An 18723-nucleotide genomic window follows, 5' to 3' on the forward strand; every position below is an offset into this window, starting at 1 on the left:
TCCGATGAGTATTTCATCAATTCACGGCACGATGGATAAGTAATGGGCACGCTACCAATGTTGTTAATTAGTATGGAGACACAGGCCTTCTTTCTTGACCACGTTTACCACATTCTCTTCTTTGTCTCCTAGTGTAGCCGTCTGCGGATCTAGAACGATCCTTCTAACATGGCTGCGGCATTCTATGGAACTCGCGTCCTCAGGTATTGGCAACACGAGGGCCTTACGAAATCGCTCCCGGCGTCAAGCTTGGTGTCATTGCGTCCGATGAGGATAACGAGGGGAAGCCTGGCTTATATACACGTTCTTGCTAGGATACTACGTACTGTACCTGACAGTAGTGCCTTGACCACTCATTTCACCAAGAAGAAATATTAATTGAGGTCGGATGATCGGACTATTACTGTAAACTGAAAGACGACCTCGTAGTAGGAATCATATATTAGATTTAGGAAAACTATTCCCCGAGGGAATTCGATAAACTATTTAAACATATGTTTAAGCCCCTGTATGGCGCAATGTGGAGATGGACGCAGTGATCATTTGCAGGCTCTGAAAATCCAAATCAACATAAACGTTTGCAAAGTTCCAACAGCTCCTCCCATGACAAGCTTCTTCGTGGTTCAATACCTCTTGCTCGGTATGAGCTTTATAGACTTGTGCACCACTCCTCTGATCAATCTCTTGTGCCACATCTACCCTGCCTATTATCATATAGGGAGGCCCTGATCCGGATGTTTCTTCCATAGTCGTCTTCGTCATGTCTGTCGCCATGGGCCGCGTGATAATAGCAGCGTCGCAGCCCCAAAACTGTATGGTAACATCACCGGGCTTTGTCACCGATGGAACTAGTGCAATGAGGCGGTTGGTGCCGAGGCAGATTCTGGGCCCGAGTCCGATATCAGAGCCTCTTTCTCGGCATACCTGACTCCCTTCCCAAACTTTAGCGTACTCGGAAAGGTACCGACGATTATCGGTTCGAGGTTTGCTATCTGCGATAGGCCACGCTATAACATCAGGATGCTTGATCTCATGAATCCTCATCAACTGGTCATTGTCATATTCTATAGTTCTAGCCGTGTAATTCTCGCCAGCTTTTCTAATATACTGCAGGTCAGGCTCATGATAATAGTCGCCATAGCAGTCCTGCCATTCTCGTTCGATTTGGGGTGATTCGATGAGCGACTCGAGCTCTGGACCCAGTCGTAAGACTCTACTGCTCAAGAATCCTATCGCTCTAATTACCGGATAGCCCTATACATAGGTGAATGACTCTGAGTTAGCCTTAATAATTCTCGGTCTGTAAGGAAATTAAATGGAGATTGGCAACTAAGTAAGGGGAACTTGCTTGAGGTCTATCCAGATCCCCAATTTCCTTCTCGACCTGTTGGCCGAGTGCTTCTTGAACTATGCCTGAGACTTTTACCACAGTGATGTATCTCTCGGTCTACATAGGAGATACGCCATTCTCAATCTTATCAATAGGGACATTGTTGAATTTAATGCCAAGTAGCTCATTATTTCCCCGGGCTTGGAAGTATATATACCTAACCACATCAGTCCAAATATCGTATAACGAGCGATCGTAGTCGACTTCAGGTGGCCTTGTATTTTTCAGGAGTTGTAGTAAACCCCCATCTTTAAGATGCCATGACTCGGAATGTCGTTTGACTTGATCAAGTGGCTGGTCGGTGGTACTTGGAGTACGGATATCATTAGCAAGCCCGAGTAGCCCATATATCTTGTCCCTTATTTCGGAGCAGTCTTTTCTAACACAGCTCTCGATGAGACTTTCTAATCTCGTCATAGGGGTGTGCCTCTTCTCCCTAATATCCAACAAGGTAAGCATTTCTTGGAGTTCATTCGTCAAACCTTTTCCTGATTGTTGTAGTATCGAATGTTCTTCTTTGAACGCCTCTAATTGCCTTAGAGCCTCGTAGGTCCAAATACTAGATCCGTGCATAAACACCAATCGTATAGGACAACGAATATGGGATATGGCTTTATCGCCTGAAAGATTGTTGTTGCACGGTTGGACACTTGCCAGATGGTTATTCTAAGTCTGCAGCACGCCTTGCAGTGGCCAGGCGGCTGTTGTAGGGCTAAAGCATACCTTTGATTTCTCTTTGCGTCTAAGGTATACGCACAACCCGACTGTTATCAGCAGAAACAGAATACCAGTACGAAGGCCGACTTTCAAGTTTGCCTCCAGTACATCCGAGAAGTCAACGAACCCCCCTAATCGAGTTTCAGAGCGCGACACTGCCATTGTTGCTCACAAACTTCGTGTAGCTGAAGAACAGGCTTCGGGGTTGGCATCAATAAAATTGGAATTTGATATGCAGGGAAAATATGAAAGATGCTTGACAATATTTAACATTTAACACTGGCTGTGGACTAGGAAATATACCCAGGGTGGCATGTTTATAGGGCGGTAAGGCGCCCTAGAGCCCAGCACCCAATCACAGAATTCTCATATGAATATTTGAAGAGATAAAACTCAAAATAGCGAGTGAATGTTAAATGTGGTTACAAAAGGGGGGGTTGTAGGCGATTTGTGACTGGAGCTGAATCACTGGTTTGCATTCACGCGTATCAAGCTTCAATTTACGAATCATTTTTCTCGATATTCCTCGCCGACTGTATCATGCCTATCTATAGTATGGATAACGGCAGATTTTGTTATATTTAATGTAAGGTATCGAGTATGTACAGTGGGCGAGGCGGTAGCCTACAGCTTCCCGTGTCACCACCACAGATTGAGTGCGGTAAGAGCACTTCTATTAAATTAATAGACTTACACTTTCTACCTAGATACCTCCTAAGATAATCAGTTACTCACCTAAGGTACCCGTCGCCTTAGACTGTCGAATTGATTATCCTGTTAGTCTGAATTTCAGCACATCAAACCATACTTGGTAGCGTCCCTCGTCACTCACGAGCTTTCGCAGTCCCACATAATAACCCGATCCAACATGATTGAGAGTTTTTTGAATAACGTCAATAGCCTGGGTACAGCAAGTTTATTGTCCAGGCTAAAAAGTATTCAAGGCTTACTTGAGCGATTGAGTGGCTCAAATTCTGAGTCGGAAATGACGGGTTTACTCAAGCAGGTTAAAGACCTTGTTGATATCACATCAACATTAGATAAACTAGTAACTAGGGAGCGACGGAATCCTTCATTGAGTCTGCAGCCCCTTTCGGAGAGCGACCAACTCCATCTGTGTCGCATCTGTACCGAGACGGCTGTGATTACGGATGAATTCATCGAGCTCCTTGAACCACTAGAATCTATCCTCAAAGAGTTTAATCACTACGAAAGCCACTTAAGGGGCGAGAAGTGGTATGATGAAACATTGCAGGCGTGGAAACTTCGCACGGAAGCTTTGCGAATGCTCTTCTCAGCGATTACTCTCCTCTACCACAAGAATAACACCGATGAAAATGGCAACTTATCCGCCGAAACGAAGGCTTGTGCATATAAAATCGACCACCAAGTCCAATTGATCGAGTCAGAAATCCGTAGGGTCGATGATCATGAATCAATTAGAGTATTTCCCCCTCATATCAACGTCGGCCTTAGATCATATAGCTAATTAGTTTAAGATCAGAGACGCCGTCAAGGTTGTAAGCGACCTCAAACTGCATCTCCCATTATATACGAATAAACATTATATCCTTAGAGGAGCCAACTCGTTTTACACTGGTCGAAAACCCCAAATGAATGTATTGAGAGGCGCGTTCTGCAATCAAACCTATTCCGGCCAGAAGAGATTCGTCATATATGGCTCAGGAGGCTCCGGAAAGACGGGACTAACGCTTAAGTATGCGGAGATACATCGGAATGACTACTAGGGTGTATTTTTCATCGATGGTTGTTGTTGTTATTGTATATTTAACGTTAAAGGTATAAAATGCCAGGCCTCCTTAAGGGCATGCGGTATATAAAACTATTTAGGTTTATATATACGATATATTCTTAATATCTTACAATTTAAACCCGAAAATATACTATATTTAAACCGTTTCCGTTTGTTTTACCTTTTAAATTTATATTTAATATTATAATATTTATAATTAATTCTTTTACAGGGAAATAAGTTAAGATTTAAATATAAATATAAATATTATAAAAGATAGGTTTTATTTAAAAAAATAGTAGTTTTAATTTTAATTTTTTAAAATACGTTTAAGCTTTATTCGAAGTTATTTATAAAGTTTAATACTAGATTTTTTTTTTAATTTAGTTTATTAATATAATTAAAATTAAAATTATATGTATAATTCTTAAAATAAAATAAAAAATATTAAATAATAGAAAAGTTAATAGTATAGGGTTATAAAATTTATTGCTTTAAGGTTGTTACTTCGGGGCGGTTTTATAGGTTGGTAGGTTATAATTATTAATTGGTTATTTTTTTTGGAAAGATATTAATAGGCAATTTTAAAATAATACATTAATATAAAATATAATTTAATATAATTTATTTTTAAAATTATAACGTTTTAATATTATTAACGTTTACGTTTTTTATAAAAAAAATTTTAATTATAATTTTATAGGTTTTAACAAATAATATTAAACTGGTGCTGGTGTATCAGGTGACTTTGATCCTGATCATGTGATCATATTCTTAGTATAAGTACCATTTATGGTCGCACACATCCATTTTACATAGTATCATCTACTTTTAATACAAGTCATTCCTTTTCATCATCAGTTTCATCATCTAAAAGTCCTTGATATCAGGTCTAATAGGGCTTGATCCAAGGCCAAGACGTCTAAGTCTTGTTCAATATTTACTTATAAGTTTTAATAAAATTTTTTCGGCTTTTATATTAGTAATAAATTTTTTTAAAAAATCGTATATTTTTAAAGAATTTATCAAATTATATTAAATTATTTAAAAGTTATTATTAATAATTTTTTTATATTAAAGGTTTTAATTTAATTATTAATTATTTTTTTTTTATAACTACCGTTTTTTTATAATATATTAAATATTATAAAGTTTTAATTTTATTACATAAACAATTAACGTAATTTTAATATACAAATTTAGTATAATATTAATAAAAATTATTATATTTTATTTTTATTGCTAAAAAATAATATAATTAAGTTTTTAAAAAGATTTTAAATTTAAGTGGGTAGGTTATTTTGGTTTTAAACTAAAAATATATATATATTTATATATTATTATTTAATACTTAATTTTATTTAATCCATTAATTCTTAAAAAGTTTATTAATAATTTTTTTATTATTTTTTTTATCTTTACTAATATAGTTAATATATTTATAAAAGGTTTAAATAAAACAGCATTTTCTTTTATAAAAGCGTTGGTTTTTTTATTATTTTTAATATTTATATATTTAAGTAATTACCAAATTTTAACGTTAAATATTATTATAATATTATAGAATTTTATAAAAATTTATTAAAAATTTTTAATTGGATTTTTTTTAAAATTTTATATTATTAATATATTATTAAAATAAACATATATTACGTTATTTTAATAGATTTTTATAACATATTTAAGGTTATACTTTACGCTTTTTATTTTATTATTAAATATTTTCGCAATATTTAAATATTTTTATTTATAGGTAATTTTTTTATATTTTTAGTATATTACATAATTATAATTTATATTACCGTTTTTAACTTTTAAATTATTTAAAAAAACGATTATATATGTGTTTAAAAGTTAATTATATTATATTTTAAATTTTTTAATAACTTTTTTTTTATTTTTTTCTATTATATATTATTAGGAATTTAACGCATAGCGGGGAAATAAGAATTTGGATTTTAAGAAGTTTAGAAGTAGTTTTATTATTATTTAAAATTTTATTTTATTTTTTTAAAAATTTTTAATACTTTTATTTTTAAATATAAATATTAATTTTAATTTAAAAATTAGGGGATATTAATAATTAATTATTTTAAGTTTAAAAGTAAATTATAAATAATATTTTTAAAATATTATAATTATTATAAGTATATTAGAATTTTTATAAAGGTATAAAATTAGGATTATTTTTTATATTAAAAAAATAACTTTTATTATTATTTTAAATATTTTATTTATTTTAATAAAGATATTTTTAATAAGCGTATTAATCTTTTATTTGTTAGTTTATAAATTATTTGTAAAGATTTTTTTAAATTTAAGATATTATTAAACTGGTATGGTGCCACATCGCCAAGAGCAAGGGTATTATTATGTAATCTTAGGTTACAAGCCATATAAAGGTTTAATATTTGTTGTATTCTTCTGATTAAATAGCTACAATTATTACTATTTAGTTATGCATTTAATATAGATATATTTGTTATTTTCTTATATTTATAACTTATAGTTCTATTTTGCGTATTTATTTTATATATTTTATCCGATTAATAAATTCTTATAGTTTTTCTAAAATATAGTGTTATTATCAGCTGTTTAAGGCCTTTTACGAGGATCTAAACGTTGAAGTGATATGCTATATTCTGTAAGAGATACCAACTCCTGTTCATTATATTTCCGCGGCGTATATTAAAACCGATATAATATATAATATAATAATTTTTTTAAGGGAGTTTAAAGGAAGATTATAAATAATATTGGATAAATCTTTAATATATTTTACTATAACGTATATTTACATTATTTTTTTATTTATATATTTATTAAAAATTAATTATTAATTAAATTAAATATTTAATTATTTAAAAATAAATATTAAACAAGACTTAAACGTTTTGGCCTTGGATCAAGCCTTATTAGACCTGATCTCAAGGACTTTTAAATGATGACTGATGAAAGAAAAGGAATGACTTGTATTAAAAGTGGATGATATTATGTAAAATGGGTGTGTGCGACCATAAATGGTACTTATACTAAGAATATGATCACATGATCAGGATCAAGGTCACCTGATACACTAGCACCAGTTCAATATTTATATTTATTATATAATAAAATTAAAGTTTAAGGTTTTAATTTTTAAGACGTAATTATTTTTATTTTTTAAAAAATATATAAATTTATATTTTTTTAAATTAAATTTAATTTTATTTTTAGATTTTTATTAAAAGATTTAAATAATGTTTTTATTAATTTATTTAATAATAATTTTTTAATTAAAATTTATTTTATAAAATATTATATTATTTATATAATTAAAATAAAGCGTAGTATTTTATTTAAATAATTTGACCATATATAATAAAAATAAAATAAGGGATAAAAGTAAACTTTATAAAAAATTATAATTTAATTTAAATTTTTTTATAATATAATCTTTTAATCAGATTTTAATTATTTAATTTTTTAAAAAAATTATTATTAATTTTAAAAGGTTTTAAAACTAACTATATTATATTATATGTAATATTAAGCGTTTACGAAATATTAAATTAAAAGTGTTTATAATATTTATTATAATAAAGATTTTAAATTTCTTCAATTTTAAAATATATTTAATTTTATAAATTAAATATATAATTAAATTTATAATTAAACGTTTAAGAAACGCTTTGGTTTATTAATGGTTAATAATTTTATAATTTAAAGTAATATTAACTATTTATTTTATTATTATTTTTTTAAAGCCTTTATCGAAATATAATAAGAAAGCAATTGGTTTTTATAACCTAATGTTAATATAATTTTTTTTCTTAATTTTCTTAAATATTATTATTTTAATTATTTTAAAAGGTTTAAGGTAATATTTAATTCTTAGGTAAATTTAAAAAAATTATTTTATTAATTTTAAAATGTATATTTATATTATGTTAAATAATTATATTAATATATTATTTATTCTAAACGTTATATTTTTAATAAAAATTATAATTATTTTAAATTTTTTCGGGGATATATAAAAATTTTATAATAACGTAGATTTTAATCTTAATTTATAATAGGTTTTTAAAAAGTTATAATTTAAATTATTTTTAATTAAAAATCTTTTTAAAATAATTTTTTAAAACGTTTAAACTTTATTTACTATAAATTTTACTATTATATTATTAATTATTAAAAGTAGTAAAAATATATTTAATTATAATTTATATTAATTTATAAATTAATTTTATTTATAATTTTTTACTAATATAATTTCTTAATTTTCTTAACTTTAGCCTTAAATATTTTATATTTTATTAAGTAATTTAAAGTATTTTATGTATGTTAAGTTATTTTTAATTTTTTTAAGATTTTTTTATATTTTAAAATTTATTATATTACATTAAAATTATTGGTTTTAATAAGTTTACTAATTGTTTTTAAGATAATATCTAATAAATTTATGATTTTTTAAATGGTTTAATCGATTTTTTCTATTATTAAGGTATTTATAATAATTGGTAAGGATACGGTTTTTATACCTATTATATTAATAAAATTTTTTAGTTTATCTTTAAAAATGGTTAATTTAATTTAATTAAGGGATATATTTTTTTTTATTAAGATTATTATAAGTATTATAATATGGTTTGCCCCGGGGTAGAAAATATTATTTATTATTACCTTTATAAAAAAAATATTTAAAAAGGTTAAGTTTAAAACGTTATTTAATTTATATATAACTTTACCAATTTTTCTTATATAAGAAAATTTATACGTAATAACTTATTATATTATTTTATTACCGCTATTTAAGTATTTTATATATCTTGATTACCATATTGCATTTTTTACGTTAAAATTACTTATTATTACATATACGCGTAACAGTGTATATTTTAAAAGGGTATCGATTATCCCTATTTTTTTAAACTTTTTTAATTATTAGTATATATTTACAAAAATTAATTTATTAATTTTTACTTATATAATATCTTTTGAAACCTTAGAAAAGGTTTACTAGGTTTTAATTTTAAATAATTTCTAAATATAAGTTACTATTTTAAAGCGATTTTTATTTAACCCTTAAAAATGAATAACCGAAAAGGTTTTATAATTTATATAACCTTTAACTTTATAAATATCTTTACCATTCATTAATATTTATAATTTTTATATTATAATTATATTAATATTTTATTTATTATAAATTATTAAAAAAATTAAATTTATTAAATTACTTTTACCAACATTAATTTATATTATATATAATATTTTAAACTATAATATTTAACTGCGGCGTTTACATTACTTGCTTGTTTTCGAAGATTTTATAAATATAAACATAAATATAATTTATATCTATTATACCGCTTTTTTTTAAACAGTTATTAAGTTTTAAGGACTATTCTTCTATTATAACTTCTTTTATAATTATATCTTTATTTAATATTATTTTATTTATAAAATCCTTCCTTTTATTAAATTATTTAATAGTTTAAAAAGTTATATTAAATTACATATTAAATTTAACGTTTAAATATAAACTAATATTAAATTGGTTTATAAATCTAACAACTTTAAAATTATTTTATAACCTTTATATTCTTAGTTTAAAAATTAAATTATTTGTAATTATAGTTTAAATTTACCGTTAAATAAACGCTTAATCCGTCATGAAATCTATTAAAAAAAGATTAATTTTTTTATATAACCTTATCCCTACAACTCATATTTTACCAAATTTACGTTTAAAAAGATATATTAATATATAATTTTTTTTATTAATTTAATTAAACAATCTTTATAATCTGCTAATTAAAATTTATAATAATTAACATAACACAATAATTTTATATATAATAAAATATATTTAATTATTAATTAATCGTTACAATTATTACATTTAACTATTTTTAAACAATATTTATTTAAATATTAACCTTAATATCTCAAATTATATTTAATAACTTAAACTTTCTTTTTAATTAAGTAAAATAAAACGTTATTACCGAAAAATCTAAAAGGTTTAATTTTAATTAAAAAGAAAATTATTTAAGTTTTTTTTAAAGATCCAACGCCCCGTTTAAAAAGGCGTATATTAATTAAAATAACGCCTATTTAAGCTTTTACCTTTTTTTAATAATTTTATTTATACTAATAATTTCTTTATCGAAGATATATAATATAAATAAATATTTAAAAATAATATAATTAAACCATTTAATTAAAGATTTAATACATTCCACATTAATAACCCATTCAATAATATCTTTATTATTGAAAAATTTCTATCTAATTTCTTTATTTTTAAACCTAATAATAAAATTTATAACAATTTTATAAATATTTAAAATATTTACTAAAAAAAATTTTAATTCTTTACAAATAACATTTTTAAAAATATAATTGGTTTATATTTTAACCTAACTTAACCTATTTATAAATAAATAAGTTAAAAAGTAAATATCCTCTTTTTATATACTTAAAATTAAATTTTTTAAATTTAAAATTATATTTAAAATAACTAATAATATTATTATATTATTACTTTTTAAAACTATAACATATATATTAATTAATTTATCCAATTTTAAAATAAAATTTTTAATTTCTAAAAATTTAAAAACATTATTTAATAATATGTTTAATTAAAAATTTATATTTTAAATATTTACGTAAAAAATTATAAAATTAAAAAAAAATTTTAACAAATATTATTAAATATAAATAAATTAAAAAATGTTATATAATTTTTAAAGTTATAAAATATTTATCTTCTATACATAAAAATACCATATTATTTAAAAATTTAACTATTAATATTAATATTTTATATTAATTATTTATTTTATAATTAATTTTAATAAAGGCGGTAAATAAAACGTTAGTTATTATACCGCCGTTATTATTATATTAAACGGAGATTAAAGCGGTAGATTTTTTATTATACCGGTTTTAAGTTATTTTTCGAATAATTGGAAACTTTCTCTAATTTCTTAAATTTAAAAGTAATATCTTTATTTAAAAATTTATTAAACGTTTTTTTTTAAAGGGTTATATAAGCATATAATAAATTTCTTCTAATGTTGGAGAAGTATTATTAATAAGGGTTTAAATAGTTGGGTTTTTTTTATAAGGTATTATAAAAGGTTAGGTGTTAATTATTACAGTTTATACCAATCCGGTTTGGTATTTAAGTTTGATAAATAGAGCTATTAATAAGTTATAGGTTAGGTTGCCTTGACGTATTAATAGTAGGTATTAAGAAGTAATAAATTAAAGGGAAGGTGTTTTCATTGATGGTAACAATAAGGATAGGGTATTTAGTAGCTATGCCGAGATTGCAGCCATTGGTGGAGTTGGGCCAAACGAAAAGGCTGCTAAAAATTGGCTAACCACTCACACTCTTCCGTGGTTACTTATCATTAATAATGTTGATGAAGAACAAATTCAACTTCAAGACATGCTACCGCCGGGAGAAAAGGGATACATATTAATCACATCCCGCAACCCAGCCCATAAGAGATACGGTACCGTCGGCGAAAGATACTTGGAACTGCATCCCATGGAGAAAACGGAGGCTAATGAATTTATCCTCAAGGCAGCGGAGGAGCCGAGCCCATGGTCCAAGGCAGTCATGGACTACGCGACTACCATTTGTGATGCGTTGGGTTTCTTACCGTTAGCTTTAGTACATGCAGCCAGGGCTATTCTGGAAGGCATTTCCGACTGGAAAGGATATCTGAATACTTATAACAAATATATCAATAAGATCCGTCGTGATTACCGCCATCAAAACAGGAGTCGATCGAACTCTAAGTCATATCTCGACAAAAGCATGAACGTTTTCTCATCCTACGAGATCTTATACGACTCGTTGAAAAAGCCGGAACAAGAGTTCCAGGATGCAATCGACCACTATCCATGATCCTCCGGGAGGCAGCATTTTGGCTGAAGCGAGAATACTTTTGGACTCCCCTACCTCTACCCGCGGCATTGAGGAAGCCGAATAGCATGTCCCAAGCTGCTTTCGAAGGCGAGGTGCGCATTCGGCTTACTAAAGCACTAAGTATTGTCACGGGGCGATCACTCATTATAAGACAAGATAGACTTGAAATTGGCCGGTACAGTATGCACCCGCTGGTTCATAAGTGGCTTAGGGAGCGCCCCGAAATATCGATATCAGAGCAATCACTCTGGTGTCAAGTCGCGGCGACCACTTTGGCAAGGAGTATTCCTCTGCCTCCTCTTGGAGAGACGGAGATTGAGAGGCAAATGAGACGCGAGCCCCTTCCCCATGCTCTCTACATTCGCGAACGCCGAGAGGAGATTAGAGGGATTATAATAGAATACCAAGATCCTAGGAAGTCAAGTTGGCGGAAAGCAGATGGTGATTTCCGTAGGGTACAAGCTGACGAGTCGGGACGCTTAAGCCGCATGTACTACGACTGCGGTTTGTACCGAGAGGCTAGAGAACTTCAATCCAAAACGAGAGAGTGGATTATCCAGCAGCTTGGGGAGGATCACCAGTTCCCTATCAGACTCACTCTATTCCTTTCAGAGACCCTCCGATTGTCGACAATGATAGATGAAGCGACCAAGTTGCAGCACCGTGCTCGTCAGTTATGCGTAACTTCGTTAGGCGAAGACCACCCATTGACATTAGAAGTGACAGAAATATTAGGGATGACACTTTGTTTTAAAGGTCGATGGGCAGAAGCTCTTAGCATACACGAGAAAAACGTGGAAAGACTTAGCGAGGTGTATGGACCAAAACACGAAAAAACATTGAAAGCAATTCGGAACTGTGCTGCCGTGGACTATCGTAATATGGATTACGACAAAGCTACAGGGCGGCTACAGATGGCCTGGTAAAACATGAAGGAACTTCTAGATGAGACCGATGCGGAAACACTGTGGTTCCTTCAGGACCTAGCGACAAGTTATCTACGATACGATGATGAACACTCCGCCAAGGCATCACCGCAGCAGCTTCTTCAGAGCCACGATCACTTAAACTTCATCACCAAGCAACGCCAGGAGACCCTAGGGGAGGAACACCCCTTCACTCTCCTTGCAATATTACATTTAGCTCGATTGAAATCTTCATTAGGGAAACACGAAGAAGCGAAGAAGATCATGGACGATAACTTAAAAATTGCCATACGAAATCATGGAGAAGATCACATCGCAGTAATAGCCGCAAAGACACACTACACCAACATACTCGTAGAGCTTAACCAATACGAGGAAGCGGAGCAAATATTCAATCTAGTCACGCAGAAAGCGCGATGCAAATTGTTCACAGATGAGGATGGCGACCATCCGGATCGGATGGTCGCAATGTGGTTCCAGGTCAAATGCTTAGACAAGCAGGGTAAACCCGCGGGTGCGTTAAGATTATGCGACAGTATCCTTGTGGCGCTTAGAGATGTAGGTGGAAATAGGCTCGGTTTGAACCACAAGATTGTTAAAATGGTAGAGAGGAAGAAAGCCGAGCTAGTTCAACAGATCAGTCCCATTGACTGATTGGATGGTATTCCCAGCCGGCGATAACACGAGTCATCTATTCATTTCACTTTACCAAGAAAGTGACTCGCCTTTGAAGATGCACACAGGCATAGGAAAATCTCTCAGATGAGAAACATGGATGAAAAGAAGCCATTTCAGTTAGGTATCGCTTTCAGTTTTCTGTAAGCTAAGTTCACTCCTATGCTCCTTTCCCATGACCAATGAGTATTGTCAGAATTGATCAGATATAACAGGGACTTATCTTGACATTAGAAACTTTTAAACCAAGTTAGTTTCCCAGAGCTAAATATGCTTCGTTTACACTCCGAGTCCGCCACTCAGCAGGATGCCGAAAATGGTGCAGTCAGGCTAAATAGCGGTCGGCGCCATTGCCAGGGCTGCGTGTCGGCTTCTCACGCGCAGACTGCCTGCTGTATCATTACCATGAAAGATCCAGACTTCGGCTCGCGCACCAAGACCGCAAATATCGAAGGCTGTTACTTAGCACAGCAGAGTGTACCACCAGCTATCACTACCGGCACCGAGTTTGATGCCGGTGGCTAGAAAGCAACATCTAGCGTACCGGACCAGGCTGGTATTCTGTCCAGGTTAGGTCACTCGTCGAGACCGGTACTTCAACCAGTAACCACAAGACAGACCCCTGAGACAATTGCTTTAGAAATAGCTTTCCCCAGTACCCCAACATTTGGCTCTGTTACCAATACAGACCATCCAACATCGACGGCTCGGTCAATCAGCCCTACGCCAACCTCAGCCGGAAGCAGTGGGACGCCAAAGATATTCGGGCGTAGGCCTATAGTTGTATCCTTCCTGTTAACTGTTAAACTGTTAATATTGTTTATATCATGATTCTAAACTTGTTAGAATTCTTATCGGGTGGAATTCCATGGGGTTTAAAAAAAACTATTGTGTGCTTGCATAGAAAGTTGTCGGTCCACGTCTCCACGGGACTCCTTAATTATATCAATCGAGATGGCCAGTAAAGAGTCGTCTATCTCGTGACTTTCATCGCACAGTTGGCATAATTTCCTTGAGTGTTTGCTTCGCTAATGATGCGTCTCTTTCGTATTACAGAATATACCAATTCAAGAGCCAGCGCAAAACTCCTATCCCACGCAAAAGGGACTCATAAATGAGTTGCTTGATATAGTTATTCAACTATTCCCAGAATCAATCTGAAAATGTCTAGAAATCCGACAAATATCGACGTATTTGGGCGTCTCAACCTCGATGATATATTAGCCAGGTTCTCCGCATTTAATTGTGGTGTCGCTCGGAGCCAAATGCCCCTATCTTCGCCAAGTCTATGAGCACCTTGTCTACCTACCTAATACAGCAGGTAGCAGTGATAAGAGCCAAAATATTCTAGTTAATTTCGGGGTTTCTCTCTAGTATTTGACCACAGTAGTGGAACAAGGCTAGATGGTTGATCGGATTGCCGGGCTGAATATAGGTACCTACGGTGACACTATGAGGTCCCCATCAACGCGCCAAGCCATTTTACGATCAGCGAATACGATCGACGTGAGCGTACCTTATGTCGTGCTCACCGCAGTTGCATTAATACCTGCCATGCCCCGAAAATCAGGGTCTTATCTTTTAATCCCCTTCCCTCACGTCCTTCATCATTGAGGGCGCGAAGATACTAGCCCAGCGTCATATAGACAATGCAACTTAAGAAAGCTGGTAAATGCCGCCAGGCGGTCTCTATGACCGTCTTGGTCAGCGCTGTCCTGTCGGGTCATACATGGGCTGCACCGTATACTCTACAGAGCGATCCGTTCAAGGTGTTGGATCCGCAGAATTGGGTAAATCCCGATAACATGACCTGGGCAGATTACAAAACACCTCCGGGGACGTCCTGGTCTGATCCAAGCCGTAAAGGTTCCGTTCGAAATTTCAATATTGCTCTCGTGGCCGTTGACTACCCGGACGAGCCCTTCGTCATTACGCGGGCGCCAAACTCGACCGTTTTCGGCAACCCGCAGCTAATCGTATCTGGTCTCGACCGTACGGAGGTCCCGGCCTTTTATCGTGATTTTCTAAACAAGCCCAGCGACCTCAATCACAATCACACTCTCCATGAGTATTGGATGGAGGATTCAGGTGGGCGATTTGGAGTGGATTTGACAGCTTTTGGTGCTTATCAACTGCCCAGCCGTTCATATCAGTATGGTATTGATGATGAGCGGGGCGGATTCAACGAGGGTGCTTGTCCATCTGAAGGGCCGTGTTCTATAGACCTGCGAACAGACGCTCTAGGAGCCTGGCGTGCCGACGTAGGTAGCGACACCGCCGATTCCTTTGAGCTAGTCTTCATTCTCTCGGCTGGTCAAGATGAATCTTCCACATGGCAAGAGTTTGGCGAGATGAAATTCCTCACTCCTGAGGACGTGCCAGACGAGTTCGGGCCTCCGGGTGATGACAGTCTCCCCAATTATGCCGCAACGAGATACGTGAATTGGACATCTTGGCAGGCGGCGAGCGTAATCTGGCCAAATGCGGGCGGCGGCTCGTCCACGCAGGGAGAAAGCTCGGGGATGTCTACCTACGCCCACGAATTAACTCACTTGCTAGGTATCGGCGATAATTATAACAACCCGTATAGCGACCCGCCGCGTCGCGCTTACACGGGCCCTTGGTCGATGTTATCCCGAGGCAGCTTCAATGGTCCGGGCGGCCCGCACACACGATGGCAGATTCCAGCAACTCTTGGCGGAAGCTTGGGCTCCCTTCATACCGTTTCGGATAAGCTGCGCATTAATCTAGCTGACAACTCGAGCGTGCTTGCGGTCTCGCGTGAGGCTTTATCCAGCTCTGGCCCCGTAGTTGCTGAGATCACCGCGAGATGCATCAATCCAGGAGAAGGGGAATTGTTAGGTTTGCGCGTCATTCTAGGCAAAGATCTTTCTCCATTCTGCAACATCAGCACCGATGCTCTTTGCGATGGTGGCCGTTACAACAACTACGATATCGAAGTCATTGACAGAATGGGTGCCGACTCGTTTACTCCTGACTCGGGAGTCATGATCAGCAAGACTAAGGATGTTGATAGTGCTCCTTTCCAGTGGACAATCGATGCCAACCCGCAGGACATCGATGTCATTGACTTCTACCGACCCGATGGCACAGCCTCCAAGCTGACCATTGGCGACTATCGCCAACTAGCCGATGCGTTGTTCCATGCAGGCACACGATCGGGTAGTGAGTATGAATACACCGACGAAGCGAATCGGTTGCATTTCTACATCATTAACATCCGTCGCGACAACGTTGGCATCCTTCACTACACTGTGGGTGTACGATCGCTTGACGGTAGCGGGCCTAGCACCCACAGCGTGGATCTAAGTGAGGGTCGAATTGCAGAGGGACCGAGAGCTAGGGCCAGCGTTAATGGGGTGACATGCGCGTTCCGCTTAACCAATTCTGGCACATACGCGGACAATAACGCGGCGCATCCCCAAGATCTGTCCGCATATCTGAACTCAGATATATATCGACTCAGCGCCGAGGTAGATGGCGAGGGGTGGCGTGTCGAGGTACCAAACGCGCTGACAACTGCTAAATTCGGCTCGTCGAGTACGGTCAATGTAGCTGTTGGTGCTGCAGTAGAGGCCGTGAATAGTGCAGTTGTTAGATTAACAGCTACTTCTGAATCCGACCCGACTATTTCCATCACCAAGGAGTGCCAGGTCAAGAAGTGAGACAGCTCATGGAATAAATATAGGTAGTCATTCTCCTTTACATATAGATGAATAAGATATAAACATCATTACCGTACCATTGCTACATACTGAGAATCATCATAAGATTCTCCTATCATAACCCCTCGTCTGTATGATCATCGTTACTTTAAACGCTCTACTTAAGAACTACGTCAGTAACTAACGTTCTAGACATCATCCAACCTGACATCCTTCTATGACTGAGATTATTTGTCTCGGTTGAGATCATTGTCATGTTCTATATAACTTCCTGGGTTCTGATCATCTTGTCGAGCGACGTTACCCTGACGTCATGGATTTACTAGCAAACCATAAAGATCACGACATCGTCGAACGAAGAGTGTGTAGGTTACATAGTCCAGTATCCATTTAGCATTTTCTATAACCCTAATATTACTATCTCATCTTACGATAATGTTCGGTTCAAGCAACACATTCGACCCCAACACCGACGTGCCAAACCTGAGCGAGAAGGTCTTCGTAGTGACAGGCGGCAGCGCGGGCATCGAGTATGGAATATCGGCACATATCCTGCAGCACGGTCCCGCAAAGCTGTATCTTCTCGGAAAGAAAGAGGAGCACCTAACTGAAGCCGAAGAGGATCTCAAAAATTATGGCGATGTCTCACGTGTCGAATTTATCAAGTGCGAGCTCGAGGATCTTAGGCATACGGATGAGGTAGCGCGAAACTTAGCATCGAAACTTGATCGTCTAGATGATCTTGTTCTCAATGCCGGGCTCGGTGTTGGGAAATACAACGAGACTAAGGACGCTCCTGACAGCCATATGCAAGTCAACGTGATCGCACAACACCACCTCGCGCGAGTTTTGCTTCCGAAACTTATCGCAACACGTAACAGCCGACTATGCTTCCACAATCTTCTGAGATGCACCGCATAGGCACCAGCGGTGTCGAGTTTAGGGACGTCGCGGAGATAAACCAGGATATTGGGCCTACTAAACTATACTCGCGCTCTAAACTTGCGCAGGTGCTACTATGCAGGGCATTCAATCGACGCAAGCAGCGTGGCGAGCTAGGTCTCGCGCCTGGGATGGGGCCATGGATTAATGCTACGCACCCTGGCGGCGTGAATACAGATCAGCCAGATCAGGCTCTTGACGCATACAGAGCCGTCGGCAGTATACCTATTCAGGCCGCAAGGCCGTTCATGAAGGAGCCGGTTGAGGAAGGGTGTCAACCCATATTGTTCGCAGCAACGAGCGATGCCGTCGCGGAGGGGAATATCGATGGACAGTATATCATACCAGATAGGAAAGTTTCGGATGTTAGCAATCAGGCCAAGGATGAGGGACTCCAGGAGAGGTGTTGGAGATTAGTAGAGGGAATTTTCAAGGAGAAATTGAGAAATCTACCTTATGATACAAATTAGGGGTTAGATCATAGTAGTGCAGATCATGGGGTGATCTAAGACGAAATTACTTTTTGATAGATTGGGCTACATATACTATTCTAATATGTGACGGAGGATCACTATGATTCTTATTGAGTCCTCATCCGCCCAAGCCCTTTATCACTTGTGATATAAACCTGGCGATACTTTCACAGTGTACACAATATTTACCCAACCAAAGTTGGAAGTCGTAGGCTCATTAACCAATAC

The 18723-nt window shown here is 34.5% G+C and overlaps 5 protein-coding genes across 5 annotated transcripts; 4 read left to right on the forward strand and 1 right to left on the reverse strand.

The window, feature by feature from the left end:
• Positions 1-498: 498 nt before the first annotated feature.
• Positions 499-1849, reverse strand: F4813DRAFT_393651 (uncharacterized protein; the record flags this gene model as incomplete). Its single annotated transcript, XM_049247448.1, has 2 exons — positions 499-1254; positions 1553-1849. The coding sequence occupies 2 exons, from the start codon at positions 1847-1849 to the stop codon at positions 499-501; spliced, it is 1053 nt and encodes a 350-aa protein (XP_049095432.1).
• A 1126-nt stretch (positions 1850-2975) lies between these two features.
• On the forward strand, positions 2976-3855 carry F4813DRAFT_393652 (uncharacterized protein; the record flags this gene model as incomplete). The annotated part of the gene is made up of 2 exons (XM_049247449.1): positions 2976-3551; positions 3607-3855. The coding sequence occupies 2 exons, from the start codon at positions 2976-2978 to the stop codon at positions 3853-3855; spliced, it is 825 nt and encodes a 274-aa protein (XP_049095433.1).
• A 7344-nt stretch (positions 3856-11199) lies between these two features.
• On the forward strand, positions 11200-11772 carry F4813DRAFT_399849 (uncharacterized protein; the record flags this gene model as incomplete). Its single annotated transcript, XM_049248207.1, has 1 exon — positions 11200-11772. A coding segment is annotated over one exon (573 nt), but the record flags the coding sequence as incomplete, so codon positions are not given.
• Positions 11773-11858: 86 nt separating this feature from the next.
• Positions 11859-13373, forward strand: F4813DRAFT_399857 (uncharacterized protein; the record flags this gene model as incomplete). Its single annotated transcript, XM_049248208.1, has 2 exons — positions 11859-12669; positions 12739-13373. The coding sequence occupies 2 exons, from the start codon at positions 11859-11861 to the stop codon at positions 13371-13373; spliced, it is 1446 nt and encodes a 481-aa protein (XP_049095435.1).
• Positions 13374-15043: 1670 nt separating this feature from the next.
• Positions 15044-18492, forward strand: F4813DRAFT_383250 (uncharacterized protein; the record flags this gene model as incomplete). Its single annotated transcript, XM_049245921.1, has 3 exons — positions 15044-17076; positions 17530-17954; positions 18002-18492. The coding sequence occupies 3 exons, from the start codon at positions 15044-15046 to the stop codon at positions 18490-18492; spliced, it is 2949 nt and encodes a 982-aa protein (XP_049095436.1).
• Positions 18493-18723: the final 231 nt, after the last annotated feature.

The sequence above is a fragment of the Daldinia decipiens genome (assembly GCF_022478715.1).
Source record: "Daldinia decipiens strain CBS 113046 unplaced genomic scaffold F4813scaffold_47, whole genome shotgun sequence".
In the NCBI taxonomy this organism is placed as follows: domain Eukaryota; kingdom Fungi; phylum Ascomycota; class Sordariomycetes; order Xylariales; family Hypoxylaceae; genus Daldinia; species Daldinia decipiens.